General features: G+C 39.2%; 1 protein-coding gene across 5 annotated transcripts in view; it reads right to left on the reverse strand.

Moving 5' to 3' along the window:
* AFF4 (ALF transcription elongation factor 4) overlaps nucleotides 1-15,039 on the reverse strand; it is an 87,201-nt gene that overhangs the window by 23,860 nt on the left and 48,302 nt on the right. For all 5 annotated transcript variants that reach the window (XM_047778612.1, XM_047778615.1, XM_047778613.1 and 2 more), the window contains 6 exons: nucleotides 9,465-9,501; nucleotides 6,663-6,711; nucleotides 4,199-4,253; nucleotides 3,759-3,796; nucleotides 3,182-3,344; nucleotides 1,606-2,523 (listed from right to left, as the gene is read on the reverse strand). In XM_047778612.1, the coding sequence (XP_047634568.1) occupies nucleotides 1,606-2,523; nucleotides 3,182-3,344; nucleotides 3,759-3,796; nucleotides 4,199-4,253; nucleotides 6,663-6,711; nucleotides 9,465-9,501 (1,260 nt within the window). The remainder of the gene's footprint in view (nucleotides 1-1,605; nucleotides 2,524-3,181; nucleotides 3,345-3,758; nucleotides 3,797-4,198; nucleotides 4,254-6,662; nucleotides 6,712-9,464; nucleotides 9,502-15,039) is intronic.

The raw sequence follows: 15,039 nt of genomic DNA on the forward strand, positions 1-15,039 counted from the left end.
CTCATTAGCTATAGTACTGAAAGCAATAAACTTCAGTTTTCTAGAAATTTAAATTTTTAAGAAACTTAAACCTTTAAAGATACAAAAGAAGATGAAGTCTTATTCTAGTTTGTCCAAATATACATCAGCAGTAGCACACAGTTCTGTGCTTTTAAGTAAAACCTCTGGCTCACTTCACTTTTAAAAAATGCTTAAAAAAAAGGGTTCCTGTTGTGGCTCAGTGAGTAAAGGACCTGACATTGTCTCTCAGAATTTGGGTTCGATGCCTGGCCTCACTCAGTGGGTTAAGGATCTGGTATTGCTGCAAGCTGCTGCGTAGGTCGCAGACGCCACTCAGCTGTGGCTGTTGTCTAGGCCTCAGCTGTAACTCCGATTAGACCCCTAGCCCCAGAAACTGCCATATGCCACAGGTGCTGCCGTTAAAGGAAAAAAAGAAAAAGAAGAAAATCCTGTATTCTTCCTCTCCTACATGAGTTCCCAATCCCAACTGGGACTGGGATTTTGTTCTGAGTCCACATGGCATAGCTATTCTGATATCTATTCTGTTTACTGCTCACATTTTCAGTCTTTACAATAATCATATATCTGTTATCGGGGAAATTACACTGTTCTTTAATATATATTTTTTCTTCTTCTTCTTCTTAGGGCCACACCTGTGGCATGTGGAAGGTCCTGGGCTAGGGTCGAGTAAGAGCTGCAGCTGCCAGCCTATGCGACAGCCCCCCCAAATCTGAACCTTGTCTGCAACCAACACCATGGCTCTGGCAACGCTGGATCCTTTAACCCACTAAGCAAGGCCAGGGATTGAACCCTCATCCTCATGGATACCATTTGGGTTCTTAACCCACTGAGCCATGATGGGAACTCCTAATACAGATTATTAAAATGCACCTTCCTGTAAAGATTTCTCACTAGAGCTGAAAGATCAGCTGTTTTTTTCTCCAAAGAATCTCCATCTATATAGACAGCATAGCTACGTACTGTAGATTGGCGAAATTCTTTTTTTCCCAGAAATTCTTTTTTATGATTTTTGGCTGCCCAAGGCATAAAAAAATTCCCAGGCCAGGTAGTGAACCTGAGCCACAGCACTGACAATGCCGAATCCTTAACCACAAGGCCACCAGGGAACTTCTAATAAAATTCTTAATGACACGTTGAATTTGCTGAGTCAATTTATTTGCTGGAATTAGTAATTTAAAAACTGTGACTTGGAATGGGTATAAAAGAGAAGAAAGTGTTAAGAAACTGTAACAACCTATAGAGTACATAGCCCTACTAAAGACATTTAAAACCAAAATTTAAAAAATGTCATGAAGGCCAATTTGAATCTCTGCTTCATTCTCATGTGAGCAGCACACATTGTGAACAGAAGCAATGACTCATTTCTTACTTGATTTGAAACTTCAACTTTTCCTAAGGAGACAGGCAGAGGCACAGCGGTCCTCGAGAGCTCATCTGCAGATTCAGATGTGTAGACTTAGGCTCATCTCTATTTTCCCTCCTAGCTATGAACTCGACTAGTTCCTTTCTGGCTTACTGAGATTGCCATTGCATTTCAGATGCTGATGTTTACAAACAAATAAACAACAAAAATCCTTTACAAACCTTATGTTTCCTCTTGCCTTTGTTGGACACTTTATCTGAGGCTTGTTTCTGAGCTTCTCTTGTGTGCTTTTCTGGCACATTCTTCTTTTCCCCCTTGGGTGGCTCGGTTTCTTTGTAAGGCTTTCCTGGTATTCTAGTCAAAAGATTCAGGTCAATCTTCACAATAAGTGGGTACCTGTCATCAGGCTCACTAAGGGGTGAAAGAAGTTCCTTCTCTTCCATAGGAGAGAACATTCGTTGCCGAAAAAAACTTTCTTCTTCCTCCACTGAGGAGGGTTTAACGGGAGTCCTATTACTCTCAGGGTACTTAGGGGTTTGTGAGGAAGGAGGAAGGCTCTCGCTTTCATCCGAATCTGAGGATGAGGTATCCGTTTCTATGATTTCCCTTGATTTCTGGGAAGATTTACTTGTTGACTTATATTTCTTTTTCTCTGCTGAAGGTCGAGGGGAAGATTTCGACTCCTTTTTTAAGTTGGGTTTCCTTGAGCCTTTGGTGGCTGCTTTGTGCCTGCTGGAGGGCATGCTGGTGGCCATGTCTATAGGGGTTTCACTTTCTATCTTCAGGCCTCCACGGGGCTCTTCCGTAGCTGCCTTCTCTGCCTTTTTGGGTTGTTTTTTGCCTACAGTCCTCCTCTGTGCTGTGCTGTCACTCTGTGCAGGCGACTTCTGCCTCCCACGCCCACTTTCTGATCCCTTTTGGACAGTTTTGGAGTCTCGTCCAGGAGTAGCGGAACTTGTTTCTTTAGGACCGGCTGGATCCGTGTAGCTATTCCCTGTGCCCTGTTCTCGGCCTTCCTTTTTATAGCCTTGAGATGATGGAATATTACTGTCCACAGAAGAAGCTGGTGACACTTTATGTGGGTTAACTTTATTCAACCAATTATCAAGTTGCCACTTGTTTGTGGGTGGTGGTTCAGGCTGAAAGAGAAACAAGTATACTTCAGTACTGAAACTTTCTCCCTTCTCCATAATCTCAAGCAAGAGGAAAAACACAATGTCTAATGCCACAAACGTATTTGTTTTTCATAATTCGCACTGAACCAAAGCGAAGGGCTAAAAATACCTACTAATAGCTCCCTCTAATAACCTGAATGGGAAGATAAGCTTAGTGCTGTATGTGGTCTTCAAATATCTGTCAAGAATCCAACTTCAAAAGCAAAATTACAAATGACTACATAATATATTTAGTTCCAAAAGTAAGCAAATGATGTAAGTACCAGTAAAGATTTTTAACATTTTATCACTCGAGTGAAATTAGACTATTTTTAAACCTTTTTTCAGCATAAATAACATGAATTAAGAGACTAAAACAAAAACAAAACACAAAGTAAATAAATCCAGTATTTTAGTGACCTGAAACATGATTTCAAATAGTTCCTAATCAAGACCAAATAGGTTTATTTACCTAACAAGAAAAGAGAAGTAGCTAGGTTTCCTCTAAGATGCATAGTTCAATCTCTTTTCGTTAGAATAGGTAACCTTCTTTTCTTCCTCTTTATATCTGAATCAAGTCTTAACTGACCTTCACCAGGGGCCTAGAGAGGGCCCAAGGAAGGTACCCCTGCCTCCCTCTCACCTCAGGAGATGCACTCTGGGACGGCTCATTTGCCTCACTGTCGCTGGAACTACTTTCACTCTCTGAGTCAGATCCAGAGCTGCTTTCAGATCCACTGTGGCTGCTAGAATCATCCCTGGAGTTATCTGCCCCTTCACTATTATGGTGTGAAGGTTCAGAGTTACTAGAAGAGAGAAAACATATAAATGACCAAAAGGGTTTTATTAGAGCGACAATAGGTAAGCATCTAAATCTGACAACCAACTCTATTTAAAATGTCCATTATTTGGTAAGTTCTTAAAATTCCATGAATCCAGAACTTCAAAAATAAATGAAATAAATACTTCCTTAAGAATTTTCTGATATGCTGTTCAGCCATTAGTACTTATCTTTTAAAAAGTTTTATTGAGGTATAAATTACATACCATAAAATTCACCTATTTCTGGTATAGAATTCAATGATTTTTAGTTAATTTACAAAGTTGTACAACCACCATCACAACTGATAATATTTACTATTAAGGTCAATTACTCTATCACTACAGTGCTACCAGGTTGACCTCACCACTCTAAATAAAACAAATAAAAGGATGCCTACCTTCCTGGTGTACTCCTTGGCATTGTCTTATCACAATCCTAAAATTAAAACACAAGAGGAAATCTATGAATGAAAAAACAGCACTCTATCTGCTTAATGTGAATAACACCTGACATCTTAGTAGAAAAACTGGCTTCTTTCATGCATGCACCAAAGGTCAATTAACACAAACAAAATACTGTTTTTACCAAAAGAAAACCAAAGGCCAGGATAAGATTAAAATCTTTGGTAACAGTTCTTCTTGTCAATCATTTTGTGCTTCAAGACTATGTTCTGATACATAGCATTTGTTTTTAAATAAGAAAAAAAAAGCAGATTTAAAGACAGAGCAGAAAACTACAAAATTCCAGTGTCAGAAAGCAGGAAGGAACTTACTCTAAACAACCAGATCATAAATGTATTATTCAATTACAATTCTTATGATACTACAGTAGACACACCTGTTCTCCATCACTGTCTTCACTGCTGCTTAGTTTTAAGTCATCTTTTAACATGCTAGAGGGAAGAGGCAGAAAGGACTATTATTTTTGGAACATTTCAGCATGGCATGCCAGAGTATTAAATACCTACCAATAATCTTAGAAATAATCACTGTGGTAGCTAAAGACTTAATTGAAAAATAAAGAACCAGTGAGTCTTACTCTGTCTAGTTTGGCTCACATCTAGAGTAGAAATTGAGAAAAGTGGAATTTAACAATTTTGGAAGCTCTAACTTTTCCCATACATATTCATCTTTCTTTTCTAATTAAACAAAAGCTACCTTCTACAAACTTTTATACTCACTTGTTATCTCTAATTTTTTTCCAAATGCAACACACATGCATTATTAAAACAAATTACCATACTCATATCCAACAGTCCACTACCAAAATATAACTCCTAAAAAAAGGAAGATACAATGAAAGCATCAGTAATTCTCTTCCACTAATCCCAATGTTCCATGAAAAGATACGTAAACTTGGGTAATTGTGAAAACCAGAACACAAAGTCAAAGCTCTAGTTCATAAACACCGTGCTGTGAAAGATGAGTCTGCTCTGTAGATGTAACAAATCTGGGTAAGAATTTTGGCTTACAAGAGAAATAACCATGTGTGAGTTAAAAATAAATTCCAGGTTCCAAATCTTTCTTGATCAAAATTCAAATCAATTTAAAAAATACCAATAAATACTTTAAGTTGATAGTTTCTAGAATTAGCTTTTGAAAGTAAAATTACAGATTTAAATTTTCCTTAAGGCCAAAAAAAATCAAAATTTAAAACTGGGTAACGAACTACAAATCATTCCTTGCCTTTTTACAGGAAAGGAAAAATTAATACAAACCTTAGGGAGAACTAAAACTAGAAAAATGTTTCATTTCTCATTACCACTAGTTACATTACCTTTCTTCTTAAAATTTCATGACAGTCTCCAATCAGTGGAAAGGCAATCTTCTTTCACTCCAGTAACTACTTATACCTCCTCCCCCTCAAAGCTTAACCTAAGTTTCTAAATCTGATCCCAAATTTCAAGTATCATATAAAAAGATCACCCTGAAACAAAATAACTAGATGATTACAGAAATGAAAAGTGTTTTCAAGGTGACCAAATAAGTGGGACAGACAAAAAGAGTTTTCTTTTGGACAAGGGCTTAGTGCATCTCTATGACTCGTTTCCTGTAAAGAAATGTACTTACTCTGAATTCTCTCAGCCCTTATGATTTAATAATGGCAGCTCAATGAACCTGTTTACACATGTGAATATGTCAAAGCTTTTACCAGACTGCTCAAGGTCCTGCATGCTTGTGCTCCCTCAGCAACCAAAGTGATATGCACATATATGGTAAGCTCCCATCAGTTTTCTGCATATGAATAAATACGATAAATAGGGCTTTGCATAATTTGAATTCTTCAGCAGTGAGGGTAAACTTCTTGCAGTCATCTATTTTCATGCTCACTCAGTTCTCCTGTTCAGCTGAAGACTCTGAAGTCAGCAGTATAAACTGTGGTTATGGCATAAAGAAGCTAGCTAGCTCTGTGGCCATGGATCCTTCAGAATTTTGTTTTAACCACTGGGTTAATTTGCTGTCTCAGAAATTCTGTACCTCATTCATTCTTTAAGCTGAAATTTATTACCATCCAATATACCACCCTATTACATTCTGATATACATTCCTGGGTCTACTTATAAAATAAAGATAGGAAAACTTACAAACAGTACAAACTATGTTGCTTTGAGTAGTTAAATGGAGGGCTTACAAAGAAGAATCCTGCGTTTTCACATCTTTTTAATTAAAAACAAACTATCAACACATACACACACAAACATACATACTTCTGAAGAATGAGAAAAAAATCACAGAGCTGGGGTGGGCAAACTATGGCCTAAAAGACAAATATAGATCTGTATGGAAAAGAAAGCTTTACATCCATAGTCTATGACTGCTTTCATGCTACAATGGCAGAGCTGAATAGTTGAGACAAAGACCATTTGGCCCCTAAAGCCTAAAGTATTTCACTCTTTGGCCCTTTACATAAAAGGCTGCCTACCCTTGCCTTAAAAGATTAAGTATGGAGTTCCCGTCGTGGCTCAGCAGGTTATAAACCCGACTAGTATCCATGAGGACATGGGTTTGATCCCTGGTCTCGCTCAGTGGGTTAAGGATTCAGCGCTGCCGTGAGCTGTGGTGTAGGTCACATACGCGGCTTGGATCCTGAGTTGCTGTGGCTGTGGTGTAGGCCAGCAGCTGCAACTCTGATTCGAACCCTAGCCTGAGAACTTCCATATGCTGCAGGTGCAACCCTGAAAAACAAGAACAAAAAATAAGATTAAGTACGTATTTCTAGGTGTTGTTCTAAATATCCAAACACTATCGTTAAACTTTTATCAAAAAAGATAAACATTAAACTTACTAAGAAATAAACTTACGATTTAGACTGGTGCCCATTTGAAGTTTTAGAAGAAGGATTATATCTCTCTAGAACAAAAAAGAATGGAGAAGTCATTTGAAGTTTTAGAAGAAGGATTATATCTCTCTAGAACAAAAAAGAATGGAGAAGTCAGAATCTACAGCAGATCTATCTGTGTGTGTGTGTGTGTACACACACACACACACACACACACACACACACACACACACACACACACACTTTTTTTTGTCTTTTGTCTTTTTAGGGCTGCACTGGCAGCACAGGGAGGTTCCCAGACTAGGGACCCAATTGGAGCCACAGCTGCAGGCCTGTAACACAGCCACAGCAACACCAGATCAGAGCCGAACCTGCTACCTGCACCACAGCTCATGGCAATGACGGATCCTTAATCCACTGATCGAGGCCAAGGATCAAACCCGCAACCCCATGGTTCCTAGTTGGATTTGTTTCTGCTGTGCCGCGACAGGATCTCCCTGTATTTTAAAATGTGTAGCGGAGTTCCTACTGTGGCGCAGTGGATTAAGAATCTGACTGCAGTGGCTCAGGTCCCCATGGAGGTGCAGGTTTGATTCTCAGCCTGACACAGAGCGTTAAAGAAGCTGGTGTTTTGCAGCCGTGGCACAGGTGACAGCTGCAGCTATGAGTCAATCCCTGGCCCAAGAACTTCCATGTGCTGCAGGTGAAGCCATTAAGGAAAAAAAAAAATCTATCCATATAACCTCAAAGAAATACAATTCAAAACAATGGGATGTAATTCCTCATCCATCAAATTGGAACACTTTAAAGTATAATAATATGAAATACTGGTAGAAATAGGCATGTTCATATGGTAGGACTATAACCTCATACAATGTTTCTAGAGGGGAATCTGACAATATTATCAATACCGTAGATGCACACATCCACTGACCTAGCAAGTATAAGGAAAGGAATTTAACTTAGAGGTCTATCTGGAGAAATACACACACATACACTATAGTATGCTTTGCAACAGCAAAAACTGGAAACAAATGTCCATCTACAGGAGACTAGTTAATATGATACTTTCAGGAGTTCCCGCTGAGGTGCAGTGGAAAGAAATCTATTATCCATGAGGATGCAGGTTCGATCTCTGGCCTCACTCAGTGGTTCAGGGAGCTGGCACTGTGGTGAGCTGTGGTGTGGTTTGCAGACAAAGCTCGGATGTGGCATGGCTGTGGCTATGGCTGTGGCACAGACCAGCAGCTGTAGCTCCAAGTCGATCCCTAGCCTGGGAACTTCCTTATACCACTCCTGCAGCCCTAAAAAGCGAAAGAAAAAAAAAAGAAAGAAAAGAAAAGAAAAGAATACTTTCATACAATATAACAAAATTCTATCATTAAAAAGAATGAATTGAGCTTTACACTGATCTAAAACCAGTTCTAAGTTCCCACTGTGGCTCAGTGGGAACACCTGACTACCATCCATGAGGATGTGGGTTTGATCCCTGGCCTTGCTCAGTGGGTTAAGGATCTGGAGTTGCCATGAGCTGTGGTGTAGGTCACAGACGAGGCTTGGATCTGACGTTGCTGTGGTGTAGGCCAGCAGCTATAGCTGATTCGACCTCTAGCCTGGGAACTTTCATATGCCAAAGGTATGGCCCTAAAAAGCAAAAAAGTTCTAAATAAATTTATTGAAAAATACTAGGTAATAAAGAGTAGGTGCATCTTGCGATTCCATCTGCCAAAAGTTACCTTTGGGGAGAGAGAATGAGGGAAGAGGTGTAGAAGGATGAGAAATACTCTCTTTTTTTTTTTTTTGCCTGCGCCCACAGCATGTGGAAATTCCCAGGCCAGGGATCAAACCCATACCACAGCAGTGACCTGAGCTGCTACAGTGACAATACTGGATCCTTAACCTGCTGTGCCACAAGGGAATTCCAGGATGAGATATTCCTGAAAAATTTTCATAGAAAATGTAAACTTTCTGGTCTACCTATAGCTAGCTATTTACCGTGTATCAACAATGCTGCATGCCTTTTCCTTTTAACTGCAGCTTTAAAGCAGAACTAACAAATTGATACAAAGATAAAGTTTGTTAACCTTTAAATAAATTTTCTTCTGGTTTTTGTGTCTTTGCTTTAAGATCACTAAGGACAACAAACTAAGGATAAAAAAGGTCCACATTTTAATTTCCCAAATTAGCTTATTACCAGTGTAAATCTACCTTATTTAGGAAGTTATTGCTCTTAGCTAAGAACATTTGCTTTATTAGAGAGTTATATGGTGAAGCACGAAATCTGCAAGGTTCCTAACCTTACTGCTATCAATTCACTCAGCCATCCTCTCTTGGAACCACACTTGAGTTTGTCAAAACTATCTTCCCCTCAAGTTCTCTTGAGAGGCCAAAACAATGAGGGTAGAAGGGGGTGTGTGTAGCAGACAACAGACTTTCTTCTCAACCCAAAAGATTCAGGAAGAATAAATAAATATAGATATAGGAAGAGAAGAGCCTTGGTAAGCAACAATGACTGCTTCTTGCCTGAAGTTTTAGCATCACACAACCAAGTATCTTCATGAAGGAGACGGAAAGACAGAAGACTGGCTCTTGGGGCTCTGTATTATTAGCTTAAATACTTAATAAAAATAGTTAATTTTGATCTCAAAGGATCTGTAATTCTTCACTTTTTAGGCCAAGATTCAGCTAAACCCATCACTAATCACTGGATCATAAATATTGGGATAAGACATACAAAAGAATTATTAAAGAAATATATGGTATGACCATGAGAAATGAATGCTCAATAAACAATTTGGAAACCAAGAGTAAAAGAAATACTCACTTTGCTCTCCAGGACCAAAATTGGACTGCTGAGACTCCTAAGAAAAAATGACATAAAATTATAAAGTGACATTAAGGAGAAAAAAGGTTCATTAGAGAAAAATACTTCAAATTAAACTATTCAATTCCAGCTAACTCATGAAAGATCCTGTTGAGTTTCTATGAATAAATAAAAGAAAAAACATGGAAAGAACTGAATGATACCATCTGAACAGCCTCAGCAATTTTGTGGCCAAAACAGCTTCCCGGAGCTTAATACAAAAAGCAACAAGCTACAACTATAACAAGCTACAGCTATAGCTACAAGCTAAAACAGTCCTTTATCACTCATTTCTTTTCAGTGGCAACCACAGTATTCATATCCTAATTTATCTTGGTCTTAAGAAAATGTTATTTAAAAAAAATAATACTAAAAACCATATTCTAGAGTGAAAGTAACTGCACATCCTATATGGATTCAAAATATAACACTGGAGTTCCCTTTGTGGCTCAGCCGTTAACGAACTCAACTAGGATTGATGAGGATGTGGGTTCAATCCCTGGCCTTGCTTAGGGGGTTAAGGATCCGGCGTTGCCATGAGCTGTAGTGTAGGTTTCAGATGCCTTGGATCCTACGTTGCTGTGGCTGTGGCATAGGCTGGCAGCTGTAGCTCTGATTAGACTCCTAGCCTGGGAACTTCCATATGCCTCGGGGGTGGCTCTAAAATGCAAAAAACAAACGAGAAAAAAAAAAAAAAAAAAAAAAACAAGAAAAAAACCACTTTTATGGACTAGCAAACCCTACACGATTATTCCCATGTCATTTTACTCCCCTACCTGCTCCCAGTATCTTACAGTTAGCAACTTGAGGATGAGATTTGTCAAAATACTTCTTTGTAAGCGCTATATACTACCCTAACGTCTGGCATGCAGGAAGCATCAGTAAAAAGAAAGTCAAAATGTCATTGTCTGTGTGAGAAACATGACTTTCCAAACTCAACTTTCAAGATCAGAACAGCTGTGCATTTCCTTCGTTAAGATGTGGTACACAATGCAGTACTAAGATTACACAAACATCCCTAACATCCTTCAAAGCTTACTTAAAAATAAGAACATGGGGGAAAAATGTAATTGTAATGTATACATGTAAGGATAACCTGACCCCCTTGCTGTACAGTGGGAAAATTAAAAAAAAAAAAAAAAGAACAATCCTCCTTTATTTATTTTTTATTTTTTTAATTTTTATTTTTTATCTTTTTGTCTTTCCAGGGCCGCACCCAAGGCATATGGACGTTCCCAGGCTAGGGGTTTAATCAGAGCTACAGCTGCTGCCCTATGCCACAGCCACAGCCACAGCCACGCCAGATTCGAGTCGCATTTGCAACCTACACCACAGCTCACAGCAATGCTGGATCCTTAACCCACTGAGGGATCAAACCACAACCTCATGGTTCCTAGTTGGATTCGTTAACCACTGAGCCACGACGGGAACCCCACAATCCTCCTTTAATGACAGACTTATCTGTGAAAGAAAAATTCAAACAGTATGAAAGCTAAAACACAGTTTTTCTGTTTAAAAAAATATTGTAAACCTATATCAACAGTCAACTAATTTTCAGCAGTGATGTGAAGACAATCCAACAGGGCAAGAATACTCTTTTCGACAAAAGGTGCTGGGACAAGTCGTGAAGAGCCGCATGTAGAAGAACGCAGGTGGATGCTTACCCCTGACAATATAAAAAAATTAGCTTGAAATGGAGCAAAGTCCTAAATGTAAAAGATAAAACTACAAAACTTTCAGAAGAAAATGCAGTGCCAAACCTTAATGACCGTGGATTTGGCAAAGAATTCTTACATATGATACCAAAAGCACAAGACATAATAGAAACAGGTAAGTTGAGCTTTATTGAAATTAAGAACTTTTGTCCTTCTTCAAAGGACACCATTAAGAAAGTGAAAATTCAGACAAATTGGGAGAAAATATTTGCAAATTCTATCTGATAAGAGACTGGTATCCACAATGCATTAAAAAAAAAAAACTCAATGATTTAAAAAAAAAAAAAGTCAGGTAATCCAATGAAAAAACTGGCAAATGATCTGAATATATATCTCCCCAAGAAAGATATACGAATGGCCAAAAAGCACGTGAAAAGATGTTTGACACTGGGGGAGAATGGAAATCAAACCCATATTGATATACCACTTCACACTTACTAGGATAACTAAAACCAAAAAGACAGATAACCACAAGTGGAGAAATAGGAAGCCTAAAGGCAATACAAAATGGTGCAGCCAGCTGCTTTGGATAGCATTCTGGCAGTTCCTCAGTTGATTTCAACATAGAGTTACCATATGACCTAGCAATTCTGCCCCCAGGCAAATAAACAAGCAAAACAAAAACATAAAAACCTATACACAGAAACTTGAATACAAAGGTTTACAGCAGCATTATAAATAGTAGCCAAAAGCTCAAAACAACCCAAATGTCCATGAACTGATGAATGTACTAACAACATGTAATACATATGGATACAATGGAATGCTATTTGGCCATAAAAAGGAATGAAGTTATCGATACATGTTACAACTCAGAAGAAACTTGACAACATTTTGCCAAGTGCAAGAATCCCTTTGGAATGGGCTATGTATGACATAATTCTGTTTACATGAAATGTCCAGAAAAGGGAAATCTGTAAAGAGGACAGATTAGTGGTTGAGTAGGACTGGGAAGGGGATAGAGGGACAAAAGTTGATAGCTAAAGAGTAGGGAGCTCCTTCTGAGGTGATAAAAATGTTCTAAAACTGACTGGAGTGCTGGTTGCACAATTCTATAAATATACGCAGAACTATTCAATTGTACACTCTGAATGGGTGATTTGCATAGTATGTGAATTATAGCTCAATAAAGCAATTCTAAAAAGTCTTTGAATAGAGCAGTGGCCAAAAGGTTGCTGCTGTGAACTTTATTAAAAAATGAAAAGAATTCTTGAGTTCCTGTTGTGGTTCAGCATAATGAACCCAGATAGTATCTATGAGGATGCAAGTTCAATTCCTGGCCCCACTCTATAAGTTAAGGATCTGGCATTGCCATGAGCTGTGGTGTAGGTCTCAAACGAGGCTCAGATCTGGCATTGCTGCAGCTATGGTGCAGGCCTGCAGCTGTAGCTCAGATTTGACCCCCTAGACTAGGAACTCCGATATGCAGCTTGCAGCAATGCCAGATCCTTAACCCACTGCTCAAGGCCAGGGATCGAACCCAACTCATCAGGTTCTTAACCAGCTGAGCAATAATGGTTTCTCTTTGCTTTTTGGTAGAGAGCTAGCAAGGACAATCATAAGTTCTCCTCATGTTTAACTATGTATTCAATTAAACATCAACATGTAATTCTTTTTTATTTTGTATTATTCCATTTCCACAACCAAAAGTTTGGCACATCGGGAAGAATATTTTGTCTTTTGCATTCTCTTTCAGTTCTCATCACAGTGCCCAGAAAACTTAACTTTTAATGGCAGAAGTACATAGAGGAGAAAAGGAACAATCAAGAAACAAAATCAATCTAGATGAGCACCATATAGTGGGAGACAAGGAAGAAATATGTTAAACAATATTCGATCCTCATGAGAAGCCCAATGAAGGTAACAAATGAAACGCACTAGGGAGTTCCTGCCATGGCGCAGCAGAAACAAATCTAGACTAGGAACCATGAGGTTGTGGGTTTAATCCCTGCCCTGACTCAGTGGGTTAAGGATCTAGCGTTGCCATGAGCTGTGGTGTAGGTCGCAGACATGGCTTGGATCTGGCGTTGCTGTGGCTCTGGTGAAGGCCGGCAGCTACAGCTCCGATTAGACCCCCTAGCCTGGGAACCTCCACATGCTGAGGGGACAGCCCTAAAAAGACATAAAACTAAAAAAGAAAAAGAAAAAAAAAATGGCATTAATTGGATTTGTCAAAATGGGCCACTGGTGATCTTAATGGTGTTGATGAAACATTACAAGTGGAAGCAAGATCAGAACGGACTGAGGGGAGTTTCCATCGTGGCGCAGTGGTTAACGAATCCGACTGGGAACCATGAGGTTTCGGGTTCGGTCCCTGCCCTTGCTCAGTGGGTTAATGATCTGGCGTTGCCGTGAGCTGTGGTGTAGGTTGCAGACGTGGCTCAGATTCCGAGTTGCTGTGGCTGTGGTGTAGGCTGGCAGCTACAGCTCCGATTAGACCCCTAGCCTGGGAACCTCCATATGCCGCGGGAGCGGCCCTAGAAAAGGCAAAAAGACAAAAAAAAAAAAAGAACGACTGAGGACTGAGTGGAGGAAAGTATGTAGACAGTAAACATAAACCACTCTTAAGTAAATTTAACTCTAAAGAGGAGGAGTAGCTGGAGAACAACATGAAATTGAGGTGGGTTTCTTTTGGTTGTTGTTTTTAAATGGGACAGATAAAGAATGTTTAAGCAAATGATAGAGATTCATGAAACTAGCTACCCAAATGTGTTCTCAAACTCAACTTCTCACCCACACTGCAAACTGCTCTTTCAGAGCTGCTGATGGGCATGAACTCTCTCTGTTGGGTTCCTCATGGTCCCCCATGCTTTGGGCATTCCTGTACTTCCCCCTTTAACCCCAGCTGTTGTCACCTTCTTTAGGATGCCATCTCCAAATTCCCTAAGTATCAAACCTTTGTCCCTTCTCTGTCCTCTCCTTAGATCTAGTCCATATGGTGGTGCACAAAGGGGAAAAAGTAGATATTAAAGCTTCACATAAAGTCGTTGGGTTTTTTTCTTTTTTGGCTGTGCCCATGGCATTCAGAAGTTCCTGGGCCAGAGATGAAACCCACACCAAAGCAGTGACCTGAGCCACTTTAGTGACAACAATGGATCCTTAACTCACTGAGCCAACAGAGAACTCCCCAAAGCCTTAAGCTATACGACACATAAAGTTGTATTCACTGAAAATTCAGAGAATGAGATGAGTTATAAAAAAAGCAAAATTCAACCTGTAAAAGCAACCAAACCAAAGCAATAATTGGTAAGTAGCTAACGGAATTATTCCAAAAATATCAAAAACCAAAAGTTACCTGAGTGTATATATATATATATATCCAACAAAGACCTACTGAACACCTATAATGTGCCAGGAACTGTTTTATACATTGGCACCATCGAAGAGGTTCAATGTATCTATAGCATCTAGAATGCTGCCAGGGACTGTTCAAAACATACAGTGAATATGAGTAAAGGCAGTAAAAACTTTACTATCACTGGAAAATCCACTAACCTACTGCTAACCACACCCATTCATTCTCCTTTCACTCCAGTGAAAAAGGAGAAACTAACTGTGCTCTATTCTAAGGCCAATAGTCTGCACTTGGGCATGAATCTCACTGTGTATAAAAGGGAGCAGAGAAATGTAGTGTTGCCAAAAAGGATATGGTGATATGTCCTTGGACCATAATGAAATCAAACCACAAATCAGTAACAGAGAATATGGAAAAACCTACAAATATTTGAAAACAAAATGACACTTCAAAACAACCCGCAGAACAAAGAATAAAAAATCAGAAGTTATGCTGAATGAAAATGAAATCATAACAGGAGTTCCCA

The sequence above is a fragment of the Phacochoerus africanus genome, chromosome 4 (genome assembly GCF_016906955.1).
Source record: "Phacochoerus africanus isolate WHEZ1 chromosome 4, ROS_Pafr_v1, whole genome shotgun sequence".
In the NCBI taxonomy this organism is placed as follows: Eukaryota; Metazoa; Chordata; class Mammalia; order Artiodactyla; family Suidae; genus Phacochoerus; species Phacochoerus africanus.